The sequence below is a fragment of the Chanos chanos genome, chromosome 1, assembly GCF_902362185.1.
Source record: "Chanos chanos chromosome 1, fChaCha1.1, whole genome shotgun sequence".
In the NCBI taxonomy this organism is placed as follows: domain Eukaryota; kingdom Metazoa; phylum Chordata; class Actinopteri; order Gonorynchiformes; family Chanidae; genus Chanos; species Chanos chanos.
The window spans coordinates 44,463,794-44,489,430 of NC_044495.1; the positions used below are offsets into that span (position 1 = coordinate 44,463,794).

Here is a 25,637-nt window from a genome sequence, read left to right on the forward strand (position 1 = left end):
ACCCGCATCACACCCTCAGCAGTGGTCTTGACAAACACGGAGGGTTCAGCGCTGCGCATGTACGTCCACATTTTGTCAAATAAGGCTATCTTTGAACGCTGTGAGGCAGGAAAGGAGGACAAATGGAAGAAGGTCATGAGAGAGAGGGAGAGAGAGAGAATGAAAAAAAGAGTATTTTGGAGTGTGGAATTTCTATATATATGTATATGTATATGTGCGTGTGTGTGTGTGTGTGATATACATATATATATATATATATATATATGTGTGTGTGTGTGTGTGTGTGTGTGTGTGTGTGTGTACGTATTTGGACTATAATAACTAAAACAGTCTACATAAGTTTATAGGGTCTATTACGTCTCTGATAGGTCTAATTAATTAGGCTCTAATGAGCCTAATTAATAAGACTCTTATAAGTCTAATTGATAAGAAACAACAAAACAACAGTCTAGTGATCACCAGCACATCAAGTTCTCTTTAGCATGATTAAGCAATGAAGTCAGTGCTGAAAAAGGGCATGAAACAGACATAATGAGTCATAATGAGCTCATGCAGGTCATCCATTATGAATATATCTCACTCTGTGGAAATATTAACAGAAATAATATTAGTCTCTCTTATACCCTGAAAAACTCTTTAGTGGAACCAGAGTCCAGAGTCCCATACGCAATCTCTGTCTGCTTAGCCAAATCCTCAGCACTCTCAATGGGTGACACCATCCTCTCCACAGTGAGAAACGCAGCCAGGTTAGCAGTGTAGGAAGAGATTATGATCAGGGTGAAAAACCACCAAACTCCTCCAACTATACGTCCAGACAGAGACCTGATGGGAACAAGTTCCATTGTCTTTTTCGAATTAAGAAACACATCAGTTTACACTCACTATTCTGCATGTGGCTAGGGCTGTACGGGAAAGTCCACAAACCTTTAATTAAAGTCTGCACGGATGCAAACCCTTTATGTCATAAACCAAAAGACTTTTCCATGTATGCCGTATCTTTTAAATTTGAAAACTCTGTGACAAAGCAATGATATAGTTTTTATTCAAATAGTAGATGTGTGAACTCTTCACACAATTGTAGTGAAACTAATGTTTCTTTTGTGGTATCGGGTTACATACATGAGTAAATCAAATACTAATGCAAATGTCATGTTTTAGCTACAATAACTGCCTCTTGGCTCACAGATCAACCATTGCTATCGCTGTTTCATACTGGAAATGACCATTCTAAAAGGTAGAGAGAAATATGTGCGCAGTCAGGAAAAATTAAACTCACCTTGGTGAAATGTCACAGCCCTGCCTCATGAAAGCCCCCAGTGAGAACCAGAGGCTGTTGAAGATCCCAAATTCATTGGTTGACTCATTGGTCTGGATCTGGCCGTCCTCATACTCTTCAGTGTGCCACTCATATGGGCTGAAGCGGCTGACGAGGAAAAGCACCACACTCACACCAATGTAGGCAAACACGATACACATCCAGATTTCATAGGCCAGGGGGTCGAGGAAGGAGAACACCCCTGGCTTGGACTTTTGAGGTTTCTTGATCATAATGGAGATGCCCAAGCTCATGAAAGGTTTGGAGAAGTCAATTACTTCTTCTCTGACCAAGGTTATAGTCAGTGGAGCTACAGCAATGTCAGCTTTCTGTGAAAGAATCATATTAAAGAAAAAAATAAGAGAGAGAACAGCTGTTTACAGATATGGTAAATAGGGAGTCGTTCAATTTTAAGACACTGGAGAAGTTTGTTTCTTTGGCTGGTTAAATAAACAGTGTGAAAACAATGTATGATAATTAAGTGCAAGAAAGTATGTAATCTTATAAACAGTTTAAGCCAGTCATTACCCCATAAACCAGTTCTCCAACCATTCCATTCCAGATCTTGGTTTCAGCGTCTCTGGCTCCATACTTGCCATCTCCCACGATTTTCAGCTGATATTTAAAACCACAGTGTTTGGCTATTTCTGCAGCCAAGTCCACACAGTAACCCTCATATCGGTCATTGTCCACAAAAAGGTCAGCATTTTTCTTCAGCATCACATATGGAGCCTCCTAAAACAGAATAACACAGTTTCTCAGTCTCTGTAGTCCTGCAATATACAGGAAAATGTATACATCCATTAACTGTACAGATTTATTGTTTAAATCTTTATGTAAATCACATTTAAAAATCAGTATTATTTTATTTTTCAAAATGTTTTTATTTGGTTTTCAAAGATCATCACAATCATCATATTGACATCCACACATCTAAATAATAATAAACTGAATAATATTATTATTATCATTATTTACCATAGTTTAAATGTAAGTTAAATTAAATTATAATTGAGATTTCAGTTAAATTTAGTTCTAAAGAACAAACCTTTAATAATACTAAGAAAAAAAAATAGATAAACAAAACAGGATCTTGTTATTTTGTGCTGAAAACCATTGTTCAGATGTGACACTAAACCACCCCAGTAAATGATAATTTAGTAATTTTTTTCAAAACCCATAAACACTGGCATGGTCCCATGACCTTGTTTCTTTGGAGTGCACTCCTACTTGAAAAACTTTTTAAAGACCAGACAGCTTCGGGTGCACTGAAACAACAATGGGAGGAATGGAAACTTTCTTTTCATCAGCTACTCTTCTGCCTATTTTGGAGGACTGAATTAAGTGTTCAATGCAGTAGAGCAAGTTTAAAAGTATTACATGTGGGCAAAATGTCTGTATGATGATCTGCTACAGTACCAAAATACTCTTCTAAGCAGCTGAATACATCTAAGCAATACAACCTGTAATGAGTTACAGTATATTTTAGGATTTAATTGTATCACTGAACTACTCTGTTAATGTCAAATGTTGTATCAAATAATGTACTATCTCTCTACACTATAAGATATACATATTTAATATCCTCTTTTGCTTACATTTTATGAACTCTGAATCTGTGGATGAGTAAACAGTAAACAATATTTTACCAGAATGGTGGTCACAATCACAGTTTTGTTTTCCAGCCCCATGGTGTCATTTGGAAAAAGATCCGATTTCGTTACTGCCATTTTATCGACTTCATTCCAGTAACCAATCTACAGAGAGGACAAATGAAAACCAAACGGTTTGATTCACAAAAAAGACTTGTTTGTGTGCTGGTTATTTCAGCATGAAAAATGAGTGCTTATAAAGGGCTGTATGTTATAGGTTTTTACTCGCAAAAAATACTGCCTACTGTTCTGGCTCTAGCTGGTTACTGTCTCAGTGAGGATTTCTGATCTTGTTGAGAGCTGCCTGGCCAGTCCTACCTTGACTGGCCCAGTGCTCTTCAGTTCCATGATATTTACAGTGTAGTTCACCCTTTTTCCGTATTGGTCAAATTGAATGTTTCCTGTCAGACCATCCACTCGAACCTAAACAACAACAACAAAAGACACTGGAACCAATGAAGGTTAACCTGAAGGTTACAAAAACATCTCTTGTGTCTATGGTACGTTATGACAGAATCAGTTAGGAGCAGTTTCTTAAAACATCTGCATGATTTTCTAGCGATCACTACTGCATGTAAATTAGTAAATATACACCTAGTTAATGCACTACTTGTGTTAATTCCTGCAAAACCCCTTCTCGAAAGCAATTGTTTTTTGTAGCATTTGTTCACCAGTGTTTTCAACAGAGTGTATTTTGAACACAAAAAAAAGCTACACGTCAAAACACTGAATTTCCCAATTACACTCAATATGTGCATTGATACAAAATAACCTAGAAATGCAAGATATTGCATGACTCTCTCATGCCTAGGCACGGCGTTACCAAATGTAATTGTCGGGTCATTAGCACATTTGAGTGGGAGGACTCAGCTGCTGCTGGTGGCAATAAGTTGCCATGGTAACCCACCTGTTTTAGGGCACGCTCAATCTCCACACCCTGTGCCCACGGCACAGCTGGGTTGGCCAGGCAGTCTCCGTTGTTGGCACGGCGAGAGATGTCGATACGCTGCTTATGCAGGTAGCGGAATGCTTCAGTCATCACCTGTACCGCATCGTAGGTTAATGCTGAGGTATACTACACACACACACGCGCCCACACACACACGCACACACACACAGACACATGCACAGGGATGCAGGAGCAGGGAGAGAGAGACAGAGAGTGAAGGACAAGTCATGACCTGAGTATCACAACATAAGCCCACTAAATTCAGGAAAAATTGGTCAAGAATAAGAACTTAGCTCACACTGGAATAAACACATTTCTGTTTGAAATAAACACACTCCTGTCTGAAACTCAGTCTGTTTAGTGATGGCAATGACATTTCATCCAAAACTAAAAATGTAACAGTTATGGTAGACCAGTCCAACTGTCACTAATGAAGCTGGGGACCATGAGAGTTTTTGAGCCAAAACTGTGAGGTGAGAAAGACACTGGAGGCTGATCGCACACCTGAGGACCAATGCATTACTCTATTATCAGACAGAGCAATTACTGCATAGATAAGTCTATAACAGGGTTAGTCTGAGAGCTGGCAAAACCAGTGACCCAAGGAACTAGGTAACCTGCTGAAGTGCTATATAAGTGTTGGAATTTGTTCTCTACTAAAATGTAATAACAATCTAGTATTCCCCAGCTGCCACTCACTGGGAAGCAAACTGTCTCTGCCCACCCAAACCTCACTCCCATGCCTCAGGGGGATTTCCCATGCTGACACAGCAGAGGAGGTATCTGTACAGCCCAGCCATCTCACAACGGCACTGAGGAGGACCACACAGGCTGTCTGGAATGGGGACGCAAGCTCTGCCAGTTAACGTATACACACTCATTGTTGTTTAGCCCATATAACAACATAGTTGCAGTCTATTATACCAACACAATCAGGGAGCCCAGTGGAGCATTATGCCTTCGCATGGGCCAGGTCAGCTACAAGAGATGTGAGAATTCAGTGAGCCTGGGGGACAAACAAACGCTTATGAAGGAAAACTGTAAGATTCACAGCCCATCACTGAGTCACCTTTGAAAAAAGATGGAAACTCAGATGCAGAAAGGTACTGGACCAGTTATGTATAGTGCATTCTTAGCTTCCAACTCCGGGTTAGTTGTTTGAAAAAGGCAGTGAACAGGTTTTTAGAAAAAGAGTATCTTAAAAGAGATCAGCACAGTAATGATGTGCCCTTTACATAATACACGGTCTATAATGTCATCTGTAAGAGTGAGAACCCTGGTTCTTTGCATAACTGTATGTATTTACAGAATGCTTTTAGTACACAACACCTAACAGATAATAGACCAGGCATTCAAATGTCTTTTGTCTGACACGGTATTATGCCTTAAAAATGATGTGAAATGGTCTAAATGCATGAATAGTGTTAGTCTAACTTGTTGTAGTGGGTGTTGCTGAGGAAAAAGAAGTCACATTCAACATTTACTCACACACACACACTCACACACACACACACACACGCGCGCGCACACACACACACACGGGTCTTACCCTGATCTTGCTGTCAGCTCCAGGATATTCTTTTTCCTCCAAGGCTTCCCAGCGTTGGTCAAATTTAGAAACCAAGCGGTCATCAAAATCTACAATCTGAAAGCCAGACACATTGGCCCCTCCATACTGTATTTTGGACAAGTCCCCATCCACAAAACCCTGAAAGAATGGTTCACAAGCACAGAACAAATACAGTCACTGGGGATCACATCTGACCACATTAGTGAGGGAGGCAGGTGTTGTAATATACATGTAATATTGTACAATAATTAGAGAGAGGATAAGTTTGAAACTATGTCGCTAACATTGCCATTATTTTTTCTCATTCTCTAAGTTCAGCTATATCCATTTACATTTAAACAGTGAGGAGTTTGTTTGTTTGTTTGTTTATTGATGATGGCCCATGAAAATACAGCAGATGTTTCATAACCTCCTAACATCTACTCTTTGCCATCCTATTAGTCTGGAGTCAGTAAATGTGACTCACCAGATTTGCTATGATGTAGTGGTAACCTTTCACATGCCGCCCAATAGTGATGACCTGGAGGGTGAAAATTATTACACTGTTGAACATAAAAAAAAAAATCAAAAAAGACACTAGTGCTTGGATTCAGGTATTCAGTGGCTTGGGATTCTCTAGATCTTGCCAAAATGCAAGGAAAAATACATCTTAAACGTAAATGTAAGCTTCATGAGTAAAAATTTAATGAGTAAAACTTCTAAAACACCTCTGGTGAAGATAATGAAGCTTTCTCTGACACACAGATGCACTTATCATAGTGTGTGTGTTTGTGTGTGCGCGCATATGTGTGTATGTGTGTACGTGTGTGTGTGAGAGTGTGCATGTGTGTGTGCGTGTGTGTGAGTGTGTGTGCGTGTGGGTGTGGGTGTGGGTGTGTGTGCATGTGTGTGAGTGTCTGTGCTTGTGTTTTTAAGAGTATGTTCCCCTCACCTGTTCCATTATATCTTTGACTTTATCCTGTTCACAGTCTAAAATAACTCTTCTCTCTTTCTTGTTCTCCAGGTCTTGAAAGAGGGAGCGATATGCTTCATCCTTCCGCTCGTCCTTCATGTTCCCGACATTTATGGCAGTTACCTGCCATTTCCTTTCTGCGGCAGTGTCCAGCACAACCTGCAGTGTAGTCAGACCTATTCACACCCAGAAACACAAAGAACAATCTATTCACACCCCCAAAACACAGAAAACGACCTATTCACACCCAAGAATACAAAGAACATTCAATTCACACCCAAAAACACAGACAATTACCTATTCACACCCAGAAACACAGACAATTACCTATTCACACCCAAGAACACAGACAACAACCTATTCACACCCAAGAACACAGACAACAACCTATTCACACCCCCAAAACACAGAAAACGACCTATTCACACCCAAGAACACAGGCAACAACCTATTCACACCCAAAACACAGACAGTAACCTATTCACACCCAAGAACACAAAGAACATTCAATTCACACCCAAAAACACAGACAGTAATCTATTCACACCCAAGAACACAAAGAACATTCAATTCACACCCAAAAACACAGACAATTACCTATTCACACCCAAAAACACAGACAATTACCTATTCACACACAAGAACACAGACAACAACCTATTCACACCCAAGAACACAGACAACAACCTATTCACACCCCCAAAACACAGAAAACGACCTATTCACACCCAAGAACACAGGCAACAACCTATTCACACCCAAAAACACAGACAATTACCTATTCACACCCAAAAACACAGACAATTACCTATTCACACTCAAAAACACAGAAAACAGGTACAAAAATGTCAGCCCTCTGTACTCTAATACAAAACACACCCCAATTCCATCTGCAAAGGCAATTAACTAGAGAAAGAATTTTAAGTCCCAATTTCAAACGTTTTTATTTGTGTATGTATACATGAATTTTTCAGACCTATATTCAGAACATCAATATTCAGTACTCGCAGTCAAAATTCAGCCAAAGGCCTCATGTGATGAACCAAATACATTACCCGCCATGACCCCGAATAAGACACACACTGGAGGGGCATGTAACTCATATTTTGTCACTGTTGCAGAATGTGTGTGTGTGTGTGTCTGTGTGTGTGTGTGTGTGTGTGTGTGTGTGTGTGTGCGTGCGTATGTGTGTGTGTGTGTGTGTGCGTATGTGTGTGTGTGTGTGTGTGTGAGCGCATGCATGTGTGTATGTGTATGCATATATGTGTGTGCGGTGTGAGCGTGTGTATGTGTATGTGTGCATGTGTGTTTGCATGTGCATGTGGTACACTAGAGAACGACATGTGCTGTTAATGACTGACATTTCAATATGTAACACAGAATCAAACCCCAGGCACAAGCCAAGAGAGGTTTTAAAATACAATGGTTCCATCTGAAAGTCAGATTATCTCAAAGTTTCTTTTGCCTATGTTTGCACAATTCTTTCAATATACCCATCTGCAACACAACTGACATTCTTTGACCATAATATGCCCAAAACACAGTAATTACAGTAATATTATGTTCTGAAGGCTTCCTGGTTTGTACATAGGCCTTTTCATTCATTTCAAAGTCACCTAAGACAGATTTACCAAAAGTATAGGTTTTTGCTGTATTTGTGGAGAGTTATACACAGGTAGACCAGTACTTGGACCAGTAACATGGTCAGAGACTGGCCATGGCATTTCTTAAGTATTAAAAGTTGATCACATTATTGGTTTTGCAAGCGTAAATCATGTTAAAATAGGAAGTTCATTTTATTTTCTCTGCTGAAAATGCCAGGCATGAATTCCATGAAATCCACTCTGAAATGTATGCACTCTGTGATTCAGAGTGTGTTAAATCTCACACATTCATTGTTGCTGTGCACACTGGGGAGACGTCAGCAGCACCAGTGTTACCATCACAGAGAAGAATGCATCTGGGGAGACAGATGGGCCATGGGTTTAACAAGTAGTCTGCGAGTAGCATTCACCAGGACTGGTGAGACACACACAGACACACACACACACACACACACACACACACACACGCACGCATGCACACACACGCACACGCATACGTACACATGCACACTCACATACACACACATATCCAAAACTGCATGTTCCATAATATACCAGTGAAAAATCTGAGTTTAAGATTTTTATTTCTTAATTTTTAAACATGGGTGTTTACGCCATGTCTGGGTGGACATGTTTTGACAGTTTAAAAGCATTTTCTGTAACATGAGGTTATGATCATATGTAGGTACAATTGCGATCCTAACACGGGGACACCAAAAGATGTAGGTGTGATAGGATTAATAAATCAGTCTCATATAAATCACTCTCATAAAGTTATTAACCATTTATTTTGGTGTTCAATATTTTATAATTAAACTACTAATATTAATGGAATAACCTGGTTGTAACACTGTGCTACAGCCTTAGCAAGTATTGCAGTACTAATGTATTACAATTACACTACTAAATCCATAACACTCATGAACAACCAGGTTGATGAAGGCAATTGGGAGTACCTTGATGGCAGAGGTTGGCATTCAGTGAATACTGTGGCAGAAACAGACAGAACAACAGTTTATTTCAAAGATACCATTTATTAACATAATCAACACTACTTGGCAAACTAATACTGATATGGTACAATCAATAATCAGCAGCAAATAGAATGATCAAAGCACAAATGGTAATATGATGGTGATGAGGCTATGTACAAGTATTCAGTATAGGACTGAATGCTTGTTAGAGCAGAGATGTGTGCACGCGTGCGTGTGTGTGTGTGAGAGAGAGAGAGCGTGCGTGTATGTGGGCGTGTGCCCAGCTGTACACTGAGGAGAGAGGGAGGAGCGAGGAGAGGGACTGTGCACAGGAGCACAGGCAAGAGGTATGTGTGGTATGAGGATGTAGTGCGCAAGCATGTGTTCTAGGCACCAACGAGAGTGGGGATGGGCAACAAGAAGCATGTGTGTGTGAGAGAACAAAGAATCTCTAACTTGAGAGCTAGTCTCAAGCAAGTAGGCCCTAAACTCAACAACTCTACCCAATCCTTAACACACACTGTAATCCCAATGTTGGAGGTGTGCAATCAGAAAAAGGGAGTTAGAGAGAGAAAGAACACATGCAAGATATATCCTTTAGAAGTCGCAGACGAAAGAAAATAACAAGCTAAAACCGCATTGTGCATGAAATACAATGTGTACATTTAAATCATAAAAGAATTCAGATAACAACACTCGTTAACTGCATACAACATTAAGACTAAAGTGTGCCCAGATGCCAGCCTTACTTTGAATAGCTCATTGCGTGGTGACCGAAGATGCGTCTTTGGTGGCCTGATGAGCAGTGGGATGCACAGGTCCAGGGAGAAGTTCTTTTCCTTGTCGCATGAAGATCTTCGGGGCTCGGTCGCTTGTCCGATGATCTTGAAGGGTTCTTGATTTAGTTTGTCGACATTTTAAGAAATGAAAAGGGAACCGGTCACTTCGTTGTTTCCTTGTTCTTTTCTTCAGCAGAGAAACGGTGTCTCTTTATCCAGGTAGGATCACTTGATAGAGAGAGCCAAAGCCAGGGAGTAACGGTGTCTCTTTATGCAGGCAGGAACACCCGCTAGAGACACCCACTGCTAGCAAGCTGCTGCTAGAGCAAACCGCTGCTAGAGAGAATTGGAGAGCTGGAGAGAAGTTTGGATTTTTCCATGGTTTTATGGTGAAATTGCGTCATCAGTGTGTCTGGTATCTGGCTCCATTGCTGTATCCAATACCGTTACAGTGAAAGCTGAGAAGATGGGTTCAGATTACCCATGGGGTCAAGCAGGGAATTATGGGTAGTATGGTCTCCAGGCTTGGCAACCCCTACACATATATGTTAAAAACAAATAGCTTTGCCTATTTTCATAAAGGGGAGATGACTAAGGTAACTGCTATTATTACTAACATTTGAAAATGAGTGCAGCTTACTGTACGTGTTCCTGATCACTCATGACATTTACAAGTAGGGGGCTGTTAGAAAAAGACCAACAGAATTCATTCAAAAAGCAATCCATTAATATCATCATTTTAATGGGGTTTCAAAACTTTTCTCCACAAACTTAACTCTCATTATTGTGTCTCAGGTCAGAGAACCATGGTCAGCAGCCCTGATAAACATCATTTCATCAGTGTGAAAACCATCATCAACAGTTGACAGCCAACAATGCATATGTTACTATGACCCCATTTCCTATCACTCACAACTGGGACATAAAGAGCTAAATGCAGGAAACAGGAGATCCCAGAAAAGGTGTGCTACAAACAGTGTGGCTCCTTGAATCCTGAACTCTATGTTGAAACAGGAGTTTTACACCCCATATCTGACACATTCTGTAAAGGCTGCCTGGGAGAAAAAGGCTTGGTGTTTGAGCAAAACCACCAGAGTAATGATAGAGATGAAGGCAAAAATTGCAGCTTAATGTTGTAAGCTACTATGGTGACATGAGAGTATTTACAGCTGGCTAGACCACCATGTGTCAACAACAAGTGAGAGACAATGCAAATGCAAATGCAAATGTAGTGACAAAGACAATGACTAGAGAGGAACACACAACCTGAGCACACAGGACCAGCATTGTTTGAGCAAGCCTGCAGACCAGAGCGAGGCTGTCTGCAATGGCAGACACACTGTTTCTGAAAATGTATGGGGCCACAACAGGCGCTTTCGCACCGAACAGTTCTAGGGTCTAATTCGATAGGAACTACCCCCTGTGGAGCTTCCCCTAGAACTACATTCGTTCTAGGGCCTTTTTTCTGTTTGCTTTCGCACCGCCAGTAGGAACGCTGAAGTGACGTAAGCCGGCCGACGGTATAGCAGCTAAGAGCTGTTGTTTATGACTAACCAGGATAGCTGCACATTTTGAAGTACAAATTTAATGACTTTTAAGACCTTTTAAATACCTCCAAAAGGAAAAAAAGAACCATTACTGCGGCAAAAGAAATCGACAAACTAGACTACAGTATACGCAATGAGTTTTATTGAATTTGAATGACAGAAATATTGATTGCACATTAGATAACCTAGAACTGCCTTCTCATTAACGAAAATAAAACTGTATGGCGATAAACCCAGTCCAGTGGAGAAAATAATTTCCCAATGCATTTATGCATTTACCACCGCAGTAGCAGTGAATGACTTGATGGGCATAGTACTTTTCGGGTGCTAGCATAGCGCTTGTGCCTGACCCTTGCTCGCGGCATCGTGTTTTTTTTCCCCCTTTTTCCACGCCGCAGCCCTAAAATCGTAAGCTGGATAAACACATTCTTATTTTAGGTTAAAATGCGGATCACAGCCACACAAGCGGACACACAAGCACCTACCGAAGCGGAGTGTACGCTACCTCTTCAATGTACAAATATACATTGGACGTTGCAAAATGGTCATTGCTGGGGGATATAAAATACCGGTAAAATAAAACATAAAAACCATGTGCCCCCTCCTACAATTCCAGACATTTTTAGACATGAATATCAAAAGCAAAATGTAATACGGTCCAAGACTTTATATTTTGCACGGATCTTTAAAAATGGCGCTTGCAATCATCGTATACCTGCGTCTGGACCAATGGCTGTACACCTACGTCACAAGGTTCCTATTGTGCTGCAAAAGTACCTACCCTGGAGTAGGGGCTAAAAAAGCCCCTCAAAACGGCGTTCTTAGAACTAAAATCGTTCTAAGTTCCTGCGGTGCGAACACGCCAAAAAGGGGGTTACTTTCTCAAACAGTTCTAAGAACTATGAAAAGTTCCTCCGGTGCGAAAGCGCCTAACAGTGCTGAGAAATAGAGTGGGTTTCTTTGCAGATGTAACAAAGTATGAGAGAGAGGCCCTGGTAGCATCTGGATATTTCCACACATCAGTCATCTGGGTAAAGCACACACCCGACCATACCTGGTACCTCTGTCACAAAATTTCCTCAAGTAAAACCAGTGAAAGGTAAGAAACATATAACATTCACAGTTAAAAATGACCTTCTTGTCTTTCTGACCAGTAAGCAAGTGGGTTGAAAAGGAGGGCTGTTTCATTTCCTTAGGAAGTGTTAGCCTGTCTGGTTTTATAAAGGGACACACCTAGGAGCCTCTGCAGCTGACCCAGTGAATTCTTTTGTGAACAGTCAGTAATTTTATTTGAGCTGTTCTTAAGGAATGGCCATAGTTATAGCTCAGACACAGATTGATGACTAAAACATGGTCTCACTGTTCTCGCTACGTGTTTTATATAACTTGTATGTAAACATAGATTAAACAGCCAGCCAAACTCGGTTTTCACGAGCCAGGAAGTGAGCGTCTTTCTCCTTTATTAACGTTCTTCAGGTGCGGCAAGTGAAAGTTTACAAGTGAAACTGCGATAAATAAAAACAGAAAAGACTTAGAACGTCTCTTAACTAGTTACCGTATGACACAACTGACTAATAAACAGAATTACAAGCAAATGGTACATTAACGTCGTCATACATTAGTATACAAAGTTATCGTTAATTAGCATCGCTGCAACAACTGAATCGATTACTATCAATCTGCACACCATTTAACTAACAGTGCATATAGAAGAAAATCTAAGTTACTTATGCTTGTTAAATAAAGTACAAAACAACCAAACTTACAGACATTTTTTTCGAGGGTATTAAGAAAGTTCAAAACACAGGGGAAGCCTACACACGCCCACATCTATGCTCCATAGCAACTTGCTCCATAGCAACATAGCACTTCCCTCTCTCACAAGTCACAGCAAGTCTCTTACAACGTGTCAAAATAAACGTCATTCGTGGATTCAATGTAATGTGTGTCTATTTGAACAGCCACTGCATGAATTATAACCAATCATCATTGGCAACATACAAACTTCCTTCATCAACTTAAATCAGAGGGCAGAACACACCATGCCAGAACGTCTCCGCCCTGTTGTTAACACACTGTTATCTTTTGCATTGCTTCTCATCAGAGCCACCCTCCTGTAGATAACAAGTGAAACGAACACTGCCAGGTCAGACAGTACATCATTTTCTATACATACAGAAAAGTAAAGTAAAAGTTAAAGTAAAAATGTAAATCTGATCGAAGGAAGAATTCTACTTTTCAAAGCCAAATGAAAGCACTAACACAGACACAACACTACAGGAACCATTTCTGAACAGAAAACAGAGACGGAGGGAGAGAGAGAGAGAGAGAGAGAGAGAAGCAATAATCAGAAAGTCCAGCAATACCGAATCAACAGAGGCATAAGTGCACTGCAACCAGCTGGAGGGAAATTATCTGTTACCAAAACGCCAAATATATGTTGGCATCACACATGAATATGACCCATTTTCCCACTTCCATCTGAACACAGCTATCTGTGTGAATAACACATAGCACACAATTCTATCATGACTCCGAGTCATACTAACACAAACACGACACTCACACTCGCACAACTCTACTCTGACTCAGAGTCATGCTAACACAAACATGACACTCACACAACTCTACCATGACTTCGTGTCATACTAACACAAACACAAACACAACACTCACACAACTCTACCATGATTCTGAGTCATACTAACACAAACATGACACTCACACTTTGCACTTGCGAAGGGTAAAAACAATAAAAGGTTTATCTTTTTTTGCCTGTAAAACCAATGAAAGTCTCATCTTGTATGCCTGTAAAACAATGAAAGTCTCAACCTGTATGGTTGTAAAAGTGAGTTTGGGGTCTTTGGCCCAGTTATTACTGCTTCATGGTGATGTGTATTGCAAAACGCATCACACAAAAATACATTTTTGATCAATGGAATTGAATTGTGTGTGAAAGTCAGAAACTGACTAATGAAAGGAAGAAACAAGCATTAAGTAAGGTAATCACACACACACACACACACACACAGAGAGCTGAGAAAGCCACACACTGACGTACCTCTGTCACTGTCGTACAAATAGGCAAACTTATCCCACTTGTAGTACTCTATGAGGCTCAGCAGAGGCCCCTTGATGTCTGGTCGCATTTGAATGATGAACTGTTGATTTCCATCCAGAGGAAAACTGGGTGTGATAAACGACACATGTAGCGTCCCACAGAAAGACGTAATTGTGTTCACTGACTTCTTATCGTAGAATCCAAATATGGCATACACTCCCCGTGAGAACTGTGAGCAGACTGAAAAGAGAGAGAATTCTATCAGAATCACTGAATTACTGCTTTTACCACTTTTTTCAAGCTCAAAAGCCATGTAACATTCATGTAACATATTTAATGTTATTAAATCATTGCACATCACAATATTCTTTCTACAGATTTACTTAGAACACTATCCAGAGGACACTGGGGCTTAATGAGATGATTTCTGACACTTACTCACCCTCCCATTTATGCAGAGACATTTCTCTTCAGAAATGTCCAAATAATGATCAGATTACCAAATGATGGTGAGAAAATTTCATACACTGTGCATCCAATAGAGACAAAACATTAAAGGCAATCATCTTCTTGGTCTTCCTTTTAAAGACAAGACCCTTCCCTTGAATATCTCTGTTCAGCCCTCCTTCTCTGAACAGTAGGAGTGTTCCAGGTCCTAGAGCCTGCTCTCATAGGCCTGAAAAAAAACCCTCTGTCCTAAATGCTTCTCTTTGAATTATTTAAATCCCTGGGTTCACTTTAAGAAAAATACATGAAACGACTTGACAACACATATGAAAAGACATGGGTACTGGTAGCTCAGAGCCAATACCCATGTAAAGTACCTATGTCAGTGTATATTAACATTTTAACATTGTGATACAGGATTATATTTTCCTGTGAAAAGGGGCAATGATACACACAAATTATGTGAACAACACCTGGTGAAGAAAAGGAAGAGAGAAGAAGGGATTTAAAGAGCATTGCAGAAAATTCAAGGAACTGTTTGTGAAGTTTGATGATATATGGCTGATGTGAAAAATGTGTGATTCTGTGGAAAACTTGTGGACTAATAATCACTTTTTTGGTCTGGATTTGTAATAGAGATGGTTTTGGAAATTTACATGCATTATTATTGATAGTTTTTATCTTTATCGGTTACGTCATGTTTTGGGGAAACTGTTGTCTCCACTGGAAATACATGTAAAAAGCATTCACCAATTCACAAAACACTACAACAAAAAAGACCAAACAGATGTAGGGGTTACTAGGCCCGTAGACCATACTACCCATAATTCCCTGCTTGACCCCATGAGTATTCTGAACCCATCTTCTCAGCTTTCAGTGTAACAGTATTGGATACAGCAATGAAGCCAAATACAAACTACACTGATTTTCGCCAAAAAACCGCGGGAAAATCCAAACTCTCTCTCTCTCTCCAATTCTCTAATGCTCTCCAACTCTGGCTCTAGCAGCGGCTCGCTAGCAGAGGGTGTCTCCAGCGGGTGTTCCTACTTGCATAAAGAGACGTTACTTTCTGGCATTGGATCTCTCCGGCAAGTGATCCTACCTGCATAAAGAGACACCATTGCTCTGCAGAAGAAAAGAGCTAAGAAACAACGAAGCGGGATATTTATACCGAACTTCCAGCCTAAGTTTAATGTACTTTCTCTCGCGCAGTTGTGACTTTAACTTCAACCGGCTAATTACACTGTAACGCACACAGTAGAAAAGGCGACCGGATCCCTTTTTATTTCTTAAAACGTCGACGACCTAAACCAAGAACCCTTCAAGATCATCGGACGAGCGACGGAGCTCCGAAGATCTTCAAGCAACAAGGAAAAGGACTTCTCCCTGGACCTGCGCATCCCACTGCTCATCAGGCCACCAAAGACGCATCTTCGGTCGCCACGCAATGAGCGATTCAAAGTAAGGCTGGAATCTGGGCACACTTTAGTCTTAATGTTGTATGTAGTTAACGTGAAGAAATTGTCGTTAGTTTAATCCTTTTGTGATTTAAATGTACACACTGTATTTCACGCACAATTCGATTTTAGGCCGCTTGTTATTTTCTTTTGTTTATGACTCATGAACAACAGATCTTGCATGCGTTCTTTCCCTCTCTCCAATTCCCTTTGTCTGATTACACACACTTCAACTTTGGGATTATAGTGCGAGTTAAGGGTTGGGTAGAGTAGTTGAGTTTAGGGTCTACTTGCTTGAGACTAGCTCTCAAATTGGAGATCCTTTGTCTCTCTCTCACACACGTGCTTCTTGTTGCCCATCCCCACTCTCGTTGGTACCTAGCACACAGCTTGCGCATTACTTTCTCATACCACACATACCTCTTGCCTGTGCGCCTGCGCACAGCCTCTCTCCCTCGCTCCCCCTTCTCCCTTCAGTGCGCAGCTGGGCACACGCCCACATACACGCACGCTCTCTCTCACACACACACACATGTGGTTTGATCATTCTATTTGCTGCTGATTATTGATTGTACCATATCAGTATTAGTTTGCCAAGTAGTGTTGATTATGTTAATAAATAGTATCTTTGAAATAAACTGTTGCCCTGTCTGTTTCTGCCGCAATATTCACTGAATGCCAACCTCTGCCATCAAAGTACTCCCAATTGCCTTCATCAACCTGGTTGTTCATGAGTGTTATGGATTTAGTAGTGTAATTGTAATACATTAGTACTGCAATACTTGCTAAGGCTGTAGCACAGTGTTACAACCAGGTTATTCCATTAATATTAGTAGTTCAATTATAAAATATTGAACACCAAAATAAATGGTTAATAACTTTATGAGAGTGATTTATATGAGACTGATTTTTATGAGACTGATTTATTAATCCTATTGCACCTACATCTTTTGGTGTCCCCGTGTTAAGATTGCTATTGTACCTACACAGAGTACTATGTGAGGTGGTCACAGTGGCCCGATAGATTGCGTCCAACACGAGAAAGAGCTGTGCATGATTTCTCTCTCTCTTCCTCTCTCTGTTTTTTTTTTTTTAATCTCGCACTTGCCCACACCTGCTATAATTCCGCAGCTTCCAGCCTGCTCCCAAAGATGCTTTCACTGTGCCCACTCCCGTAAGAACTGGGAAAAAACCCTCCGTGGAACCAGTAAAACCACATGCTACTGAGATATTAGTGCATGAGAAAAAAAAATCTGAACAGGACATGCATGTGCTACACAGAAATTCTGTCTTTTTAACATCAAGAAAATCTACCCAGTAGGTTACAGTGAAAAAAAAGGTAAGTGATTGAATCAGAATGGCAACATATACAAAACACCCTTACAGATGCAGCGTTGGTGACAGGATCACAGAACATGTCGGCACCAGTTTGAACAATGTCAGGAAATTATTTATTATTTGCACCATTCGACAGGAGAACATCTACCAGCTTGATTTTAAGCAAGCAAGTGGCTCTTTATTTATTTATTTGTTTGTTTGTTTATTTATTTATTTAGTCATAGCCTGTAGTAGGACATGTAAACAAGTTTGTGGGTACAGGGTTTTCATTGTAAATGAAACAACAAAACACTCCTTGGTTTAAAGTAGTCCCTGGTTTGGCATGCTTTTGTGATTAATTCACTTTTTGTTTCTCTCTTTTCTGGTTTTATTCCACTCATCATCCACCAGGCAGTTAGAGTGAACAAAAACATTCCTTTACTTTTCCCCTTGGTTTTGAATCAGCAAATTCATACCCGCATTCATGATCTCATGAGTGAGGAGTGGGAATCAGGACAGTTCAGGTGGTCAGCAGTTTGCAATGAAGCCTCTACAGACTCAGTTCAAATCTCAGCTTACATGAGCTAAACAATACTTAATGTTACCTCATCACTGATAATATAAAACATAACAACCATTAATTAAAAGCATTGATTGACTTGATTTATAGGTTTTTTGTTTTGTTTTGTTTTACCCCATGGGTAAGACAGGGTAAGGGCTTTGGGGCCTCAATTTTTGCCCAGCTGTTGATCAACTCACTGCTGATCCGTGGACAAGAGAAAAACACTCATTACAAAGCCATGAGAAACATCTATTCAAACAAAATAAGCACTGAGAGGTTTATGACTGGCCCCTTCGTTTGACCCTTATTTTGACCCCTTCCATATACAACAAGTTTATCACTGGTCACAAGTTCTAATAAATATTTTAATAACTGAGAAATACATTAAATGTTTAGGTGCTCTAAATATTCTAAATGTTTATAAATTACAAAACCTTGTCAACCAGCTGAGAAAGACTGAAGTAAAGGTTATCACAGTTGTCTCTCCACCATAAGTATTTTTTTTTACAGGATTAATTACAAGAGAGTCCATTCTAATTTAAGAGAATTCAGATTGTAATAAATGTGAGAAAATCATGGCAGTTCCACCTTAAATGCAGGGTTGAATTTAACTTCAGCTGAAATGATGGAAAATGCGCATTGAAATGGTGTGTGTGTGTGTCATCGAAAAATGTAAAACACGAGAACAGGTTTGTATTTTATTTGTGTGTGTGTGTGGGTGGGGGGGGGGGGGGGGGGGGGGGGGGACTATTGGATTATTCACCACAAAATGTTTAGAAATCCAAACAAAATAATAATATTTTGAATCCAAACAAAATATTTTGAATCCAAACAAAATAATAATAATTTTTAAAAAAGCATTGCGGCACATTGCAGTTTAAACAGAGTAGACCTGGAAGTACAAACAGAACAAGCCTACAGGCTCTTATCTCTTGTTAAGATGGCCACTCTAGAGACAGCTACAGGCTCTTATCTCTTGTTAAGATGGCCACTCTACAGATACTTACAGGCTCGAAACTCTCGTTTTTTTTCCAATGTCACTGTGTTATTAGCATGAAGAGTAAGTCAGCAGTGATGATATTCAACATTGGGATACAACCCTATACAGAAAACCAGCTTCCTCTGAGGGCCAACTGTGTCATTTGGGAGCTGGTGGTATGGGAAAGACTGCACAGTGTGGGTAAAACAACACTGAGTCACTGGTGTGAATGGGGGGAGAGAGAATTACTATTATGCTAGTGTCTCGTATCACCAGCTAGAGGCCAATTTAAAAAGAAACAGAGAACTCAGGCACAAATAGTGTGTGTAAATCATTTTAATTTTTTCAGTGTCTACCCATTTCCCTTTCCTAAGGATCACTCTGTCCTTCTTCCATTCAACACTGTTGTGCAGTTTAGCATGACCCTGTTGCTATTAAAACGTGCAGATTCAGATAAAACAGATATTACAAATGAATCTCAACTTACAACTATACTTTTAGCCCCTCTCTCTCTAAGTTAGCCAGAACAGCAATGCCAACTTGCTTTTAGAATGTTATATCTTTCTACCTGTTTATGTCTATCCATTTGTTTATATCTCTCTTACTCCATAGCACAGTCTCTTTGTGCAGAACTGTCTGGCATGAGCTGTTTACTTGTCTCTTGTGGATGTAATTTCACAGTGGTGCAGGATCTATATTGGTCAGTAGTGGGCTATTGTGCAGTGTGATTGCGGCACCGAAGTGAAATATGCTCTTGTATGAGAGCAATCTAACCTTCACAGAAGTCAGGAGAGGGACGCCCAGAAAGGTATATTTAGATGTCCTCATTAGCTGTCCTGGTTTTCCTCTCCATGACACAGTTGGTTTGACGCAGATTTACACTACCAAGACCTGCGATTAACTCCATCTCTGTATGATCATATAAAAATTATGAAACAGGAAAAAGGAAATAAGAAAGTGATGCCAGAAGTGTAACATGTAATCTGTTTTAAGAGCCAATTCATTTGTCATGATGCGTTGGGAATTGTAATGGCTGCAATTCTTTATGGCAATTTTTTTCAAACTGTGGCAATGATGTGAGCCCACTTAAGGTTTGCCTAGTGGGAGTAGGTGGGTCATGAGCATGGATACAGACTACATGTTTGTATATAGAAACGTATATATACGATCTTTGATAGGCCCATATGTGTTCTTATGGTCCCTCTACAAAAAAGTAATAGTGCCAAGTTGCACAAAAGGTCCCGAGGGCAGTTGCTGGCCAGAACTGGCTTGTTAAAGAAATGAAGCGGAGTCTCAAAACAAAACATAAAGCACTGCAATCACAAATCACTTACTGAGTACACATCCCATACAGGCTGGTGTGAGCATGGCTGGCCTTACTGTTATAGTTCCATTTGCAGTTTGCCCGCTGAGGAGTATTTTCAGACACAGTTCAACCAAATGCAAAAATATGTCCGACAGTTAGCCATATTGCTGGGCACATCTTAACACACCAAAAACTCTTTTGAGCTAGAGAGCAGGGTCCGAGCTACATTTTCTCAGCAACACAGACCAGTGGCATACTTTGCATGCTGTGTATAGAGAGAGAAACACATTGATTGCCATGGATTACACAGTCGTTGCAATTGTTTGGTTGGCATTTCACCTTTGAAAATGTTTGGAAGCCCCCTATTTTTACTTGTTACATAACGGGAGAATATACACTTCCCATATATTTTCTCAATGCACACTGCCAGTCTTTTACTGTGTATTTCTCTGTCTTGCCATGGGAAGAATACACCTTATTCAATGCAAACTGAATTCCACAGTAGCGAGCAAGAAAAAGAATTATTTATTTTTACCAATACCCACATTTCATACATATACACACACAAACATTCATAGACCATTGCAACTTGGCTGTGCCAAATTCTGCTCATAATGAAATTTAGAGGAATATTCCAAATCATAGATATATTGTTAATTATTCCCTCGACCCACCTTTCCTCTTCACTGACTGTTCAGCAGGTTGTGGACAGACACTGCTGCATCAAGCCATGGTCATTTCAGGTTAAAAATTGCTCCCGATGGTGTCACTGAAATATAGCGATATTGTTCTATTTGACAGCCAGAATGAACCAGTCATTAACCAGCTTCTTGTACCAATCATTAATTGAGTACCTGTAACAATATGGACCAATTGCTAATCAGCTTCCTGTAACAATGTGGACCATTCATTAATCCATTTCCTGCACCACCTGATATCAGGTTTATTCTAAATAACTGAGGGAGAGTCAAGGAACCCTCCCTGTCTCTCTCTCTGTCTCTCTGACTCTCCCTGTCTTTCTCTCTTTTTAATTCTCTCTGTCTTAAACAAACACACACACACACACACACACACACACACACACATACACACACAAAACGCTGACGGTGTGCCACTGAGGAGCTGCTCATGTGCCTGTAAAAGCATTCAGTATGGAGCTCACTGAGAAACAGAAGAAAGAGAACCTTCTCTACACACCCGAGCTACTCCAGCTCATTTAGTACTTACTCATATTAAATTCCTGTGTTTAGTAGTATTAACTATGCATTCCTGCCAACTAAATAATAATAATACTAATACTAATAATACTAAAACTACTACTACTACTACTACTACTACTACTAATAATAATGATAATAATAATAAAAGATAATAATATTCGTATTATTGCCAACTAAATTAACATCTATATCATCATTTAATCAGATTCCATCTGGGAAGAACTGCTCAAGTGCTCAACTGCTCAACTCTTTACCCTCTCCACAAACAGGTCATATGAGCTATCCTGATTGCTGATTACACACAGTGTCAGTATCTCAGTATCATGAATTTAATAGCCTGCCATACTATTCTGTGTTCAGTTTGACTTCATTTTCAGAACAAATAACATTGTGAATGGCTGGATGAAAGCATTTGGCTACATTAATAATACTGTAGAAATTCAGTGTCCAAAAAAAGATTTGACCTGTGCTACAGCCTCAGAAAAAGCATATCTGATTATATTATTTCTACTTTTTGCCTCAATGAATGATTGATCAAAATGTATCTGTAAAAGAGTGCATGTGTGCGTGTGTGTGTGCGTGCACATCTGTGTGTGTGTGTGTGTGTGTGTGTGTATGTGCGTGTGTGTAAAGGTGCAGCTCAGCAGAGCACTGTGGGACAGTAGGGGTTTTTCATGCCACATCCTGACTGACAGTGGTAACAGAGAATCTCAGTCCATTCAGTACCCCTCTGTTTGGTTGACTGAACTCACACATTTCACAAGTAAACAGGGGATGATGCTGCATTCCATTTGCCTCGGAATTTGGAACTCAAAGCTGGAAATGGCATCACACCCAAGTTGACCGCATTCCCAAACAACAAGCCAGAAAACCGTTTTAGCCAGGTTAGCTGTTGTTAAGCAATACCAGTTGATAACAACACATTAAGCAGTATTTTGCACATACAAACACCATAGCAACATGTCCACAGTCGTACTGTATGTACGACTGATTTAATAAGACACAACTAAGACAGAAGTGCCAATAAACAGTAAACTACTACAGCTTTCACTACTTCACCACTAGGAGCACCATCATGGGTTTTTAAGTCGGGGTTGGTGAGGTTCTTCCGACTTTCTGAGTTGGAAATCTGACTTCAGGAGGCGTTCCCAGTGAAATTTCCGGCTGGGAACTTGGAAATTCCGACTTCCGAGTTCAAATGGAATGCACCATAAGAACAAGGCGGGGAGAATATTTTAAATCTAAACCTTCTCATCAACTGGAATGTTCATGGTAAGAGAGAGAAAAAATGCCATTTTAAAGGAAAAGCCGTCATTGTGATTATATTTGATACTGATAACAGTAAAGAACGAAATCAATTCGAATTAAATGGTCAGCTAGAAGATCCATAAAATTTATGAGTGTAAAGATTTAATTACTAAGTTCTGTAGCACTTACCACGCCAAATCACTTCAGAATTAGTGTATTGACTGTTTTGCTGTGATTTTCAAACACAAATGTATACACTCTCTGTGAAATAAAAAAATGTAACATATACTGTGAACTCACACTGGTCTATCTTTTTATTCTGCTTTATTTTGTACTAGAAGCTACAGCAGAAACTGGTTCAGTGAGCTGGGCTGAAGAGTGAAAAACAGAGAACAAGCTTAAGACACACTCAGGTCTTTAACTAAGTCAGTCTGAAAGTAAGTCCCTGGAGTTGACATTAAACTAAAAACTACTACGCTGAAGCTAATGTGGGACAAATGCTGTCCATCTATACAGCCAAGCAATAAATAAATAAAAACCTATGAGGCTCGCAGTGTCCAAAGTCTTTCAAAAAAACAGGTAAGTGTCCAGTCAGGGTGCTAAAAATAAAGTATGTGTCTACTCTGCTGACATTTTAAAAACATCCTACTACATCCCATTTGACAACACTGAAGATATAGTCATGGGGGCACAGTCTCACTGCCCTTTAAGGAACTGCACATTGGTCTCCATGACAACTGTGGGTCCCGGATATAGGTTTGGTGGACATATCCAGCAAATTTCACAGTCCTGCCCACATACATCAGTCTGTTCTGAGGTGACAGGCCTCAATCCAGAAAGTGTGTGAGCTTAGCAAATAAACAGATGAATCACTGGTTCTGGGTGAAGAGACTATATTTATAGGACAAGAAAGTCTTCACAGTAATGATGGAACAACTTATACTGCTACTGTTTGTCTATTAAGGCAGTTTCTGTTCCAACTCCCTCTCCCTCTCCTTATCTCTCTCTCTCTGTCTCTCTGTTATGTCATAGCCTACAAATAGAGAAGCTTCAAGTCTCTGAAGAATATGTCTCTGGCATGAACAGACCCGGAATTTGCCAGAAAGTCTGCCTTACAGAAGAGCTAAAACAGGTCCCTCGGCATAGAGACTCCCAGTTATAATGGCATTTATAATTGCAGTTATAATGGAGGTTGTATGACAGTTATAATGGTGGTTACAATGGCATTTATAATGGCAGTTATAAAGGCAGGTATAATGGCAGTTATAAAGTCAGGTATAATGGCACTCATAATGGCAGTTATAATGGCATTTATAAAGGCAGGAACAATAGCATTCATAATGGCATTTATAATGGTGGTTATAATGGCAGGTATAATGGCAGTTAGAAAGTCAGGTGTAATGGCATTCATAATGGCAGTGATAATGGCATTTATAAAGGCAGGTATAATAGCATTCATGATGGCAGTTATAATGGCCTTTATAATGGTAGTTATAATGACATCTGTGATGGCAGTTACAATTGGCAGTTATAATGGTATTTACAATGGCAGTTATAATGACATGTATAATGGCAGTTATAATTGCATTTATAATTGCAGTTATAATGGTGGTTATGATGACAGTCATAATGGCAGTTATAAAGGCACTCATGATGACATTTATAGTGGCATTTATGATGACAGTTATAATGGCAGTTATAACGGTAGTTATAATGACATCCATGATGGGAGTTACAATGTCATTTACAATCGCATTTATACTGGCATGCCTTCTCTGACAGATTAGTTTGAAGATCTTTGAATTGTTTGAATGTCACTGCCGTTTTTCTATATCTTTATTTATCCTTTGTTGTTTAATCAACTGCATTTTCGAAACTAGAATGATTATTCATTTCATTGGTGTTTAAGAGGATTAATTTCCCCTCAACACAAAGTCACAGTAACATAAGCATGTCTATGGGCCACTGATATTAAATTCATCAGTTCAGTTTGATACAAAGAGAGATTAATCTGTGTCAAATTACAGAATGAAACAGCCTATAGAGACCTATTCTATTCTTTACATTTCTGGGGAAAAATAACTTCCCTTTTTTATGCTTAGTTCTTCAAATCAGAGTTTAAATGATAACACTTTACAGCTTACATGAACTGAACTATAGAAAGCAAAAAAACAAAAAAAAAACTGCTTTAAAGATTGTGTGTGTTCTTTTTTGATTCTACGTGTTCTATTTTAATTCTGCGTGCTCTATTTTGATTCTGTATGTTCTATTTTAATTCTGCATGTTCTGTTTTGACTTTGTCTAAAGGTCTTTGCCACAGGAGCAATACATCAGTTTTTCTCATTGAGTCTATTTGATTAATCAGTACAGTTGTCTGACTACTTAGAGGAATAACACATTAGATCAGTTAACCACTTGGGTCAACATTGAAGGAGAAGAAATATACCAAACAAAGATGTCAGGTTAGCAAGCTAAGAGGAAACGTCTGTTCAGGTTTGAACAATCTAAATAAATAAATATTCAACAAATTAACACATTCTTTACAAAAACTGTTTTTAGGTTCTTAACAAAAACTGTGAGGTTTAAACTGGCAGATAATTTATGCAGGCCTGTGTTCAGCAGTGTGAAAATGTGCCTATTAATAGATGGGGGGCGGGGGTCACTGAATCACTGTTCTCCAAGCATCCTACTCTCTTAC

General features: G+C 39.7%; 1 protein-coding gene across 3 annotated transcripts in view; it reads right to left on the reverse strand.

Annotated features, from left to right (window-relative positions):
* The window catches only part of gria2b (glutamate receptor, ionotropic, AMPA 2b), a 51,231-nt gene that overhangs the window by 4,571 nt on the left and 21,023 nt on the right, over positions 1–25,637 (reverse strand). For all 3 annotated transcript variants that reach the window (XM_030790684.1, XM_030790700.1, XM_030790692.1), the window contains exons 3-13: positions 14,404–14,643; positions 6,418–6,614; positions 5,953–6,006; positions 5,466–5,624; positions 3,875–4,042; positions 3,286–3,390; positions 2,965–3,072; positions 1,844–2,050; positions 1,277–1,644; positions 624–822; positions 1–98 (exon numbers count right to left, since the gene is read on the reverse strand). The exon at positions 1–98 is cut by the window's left edge and continues 150 nt beyond it. In XM_030790684.1, coding sequence (XP_030646544.1) covers positions 1–98; positions 624–822; positions 1,277–1,644; positions 1,844–2,050; positions 2,965–3,072; positions 3,286–3,390; positions 3,875–4,042; positions 5,466–5,624; positions 5,953–6,006; positions 6,418–6,614; positions 14,404–14,643 — 1,903 coding nt within the window. The remainder of the gene's footprint in view (positions 99–623; positions 823–1,276; positions 1,645–1,843; positions 2,051–2,964; positions 3,073–3,285; positions 3,391–3,874; positions 4,043–5,465; positions 5,625–5,952; positions 6,007–6,417; positions 6,615–14,403; positions 14,644–25,637) is intronic.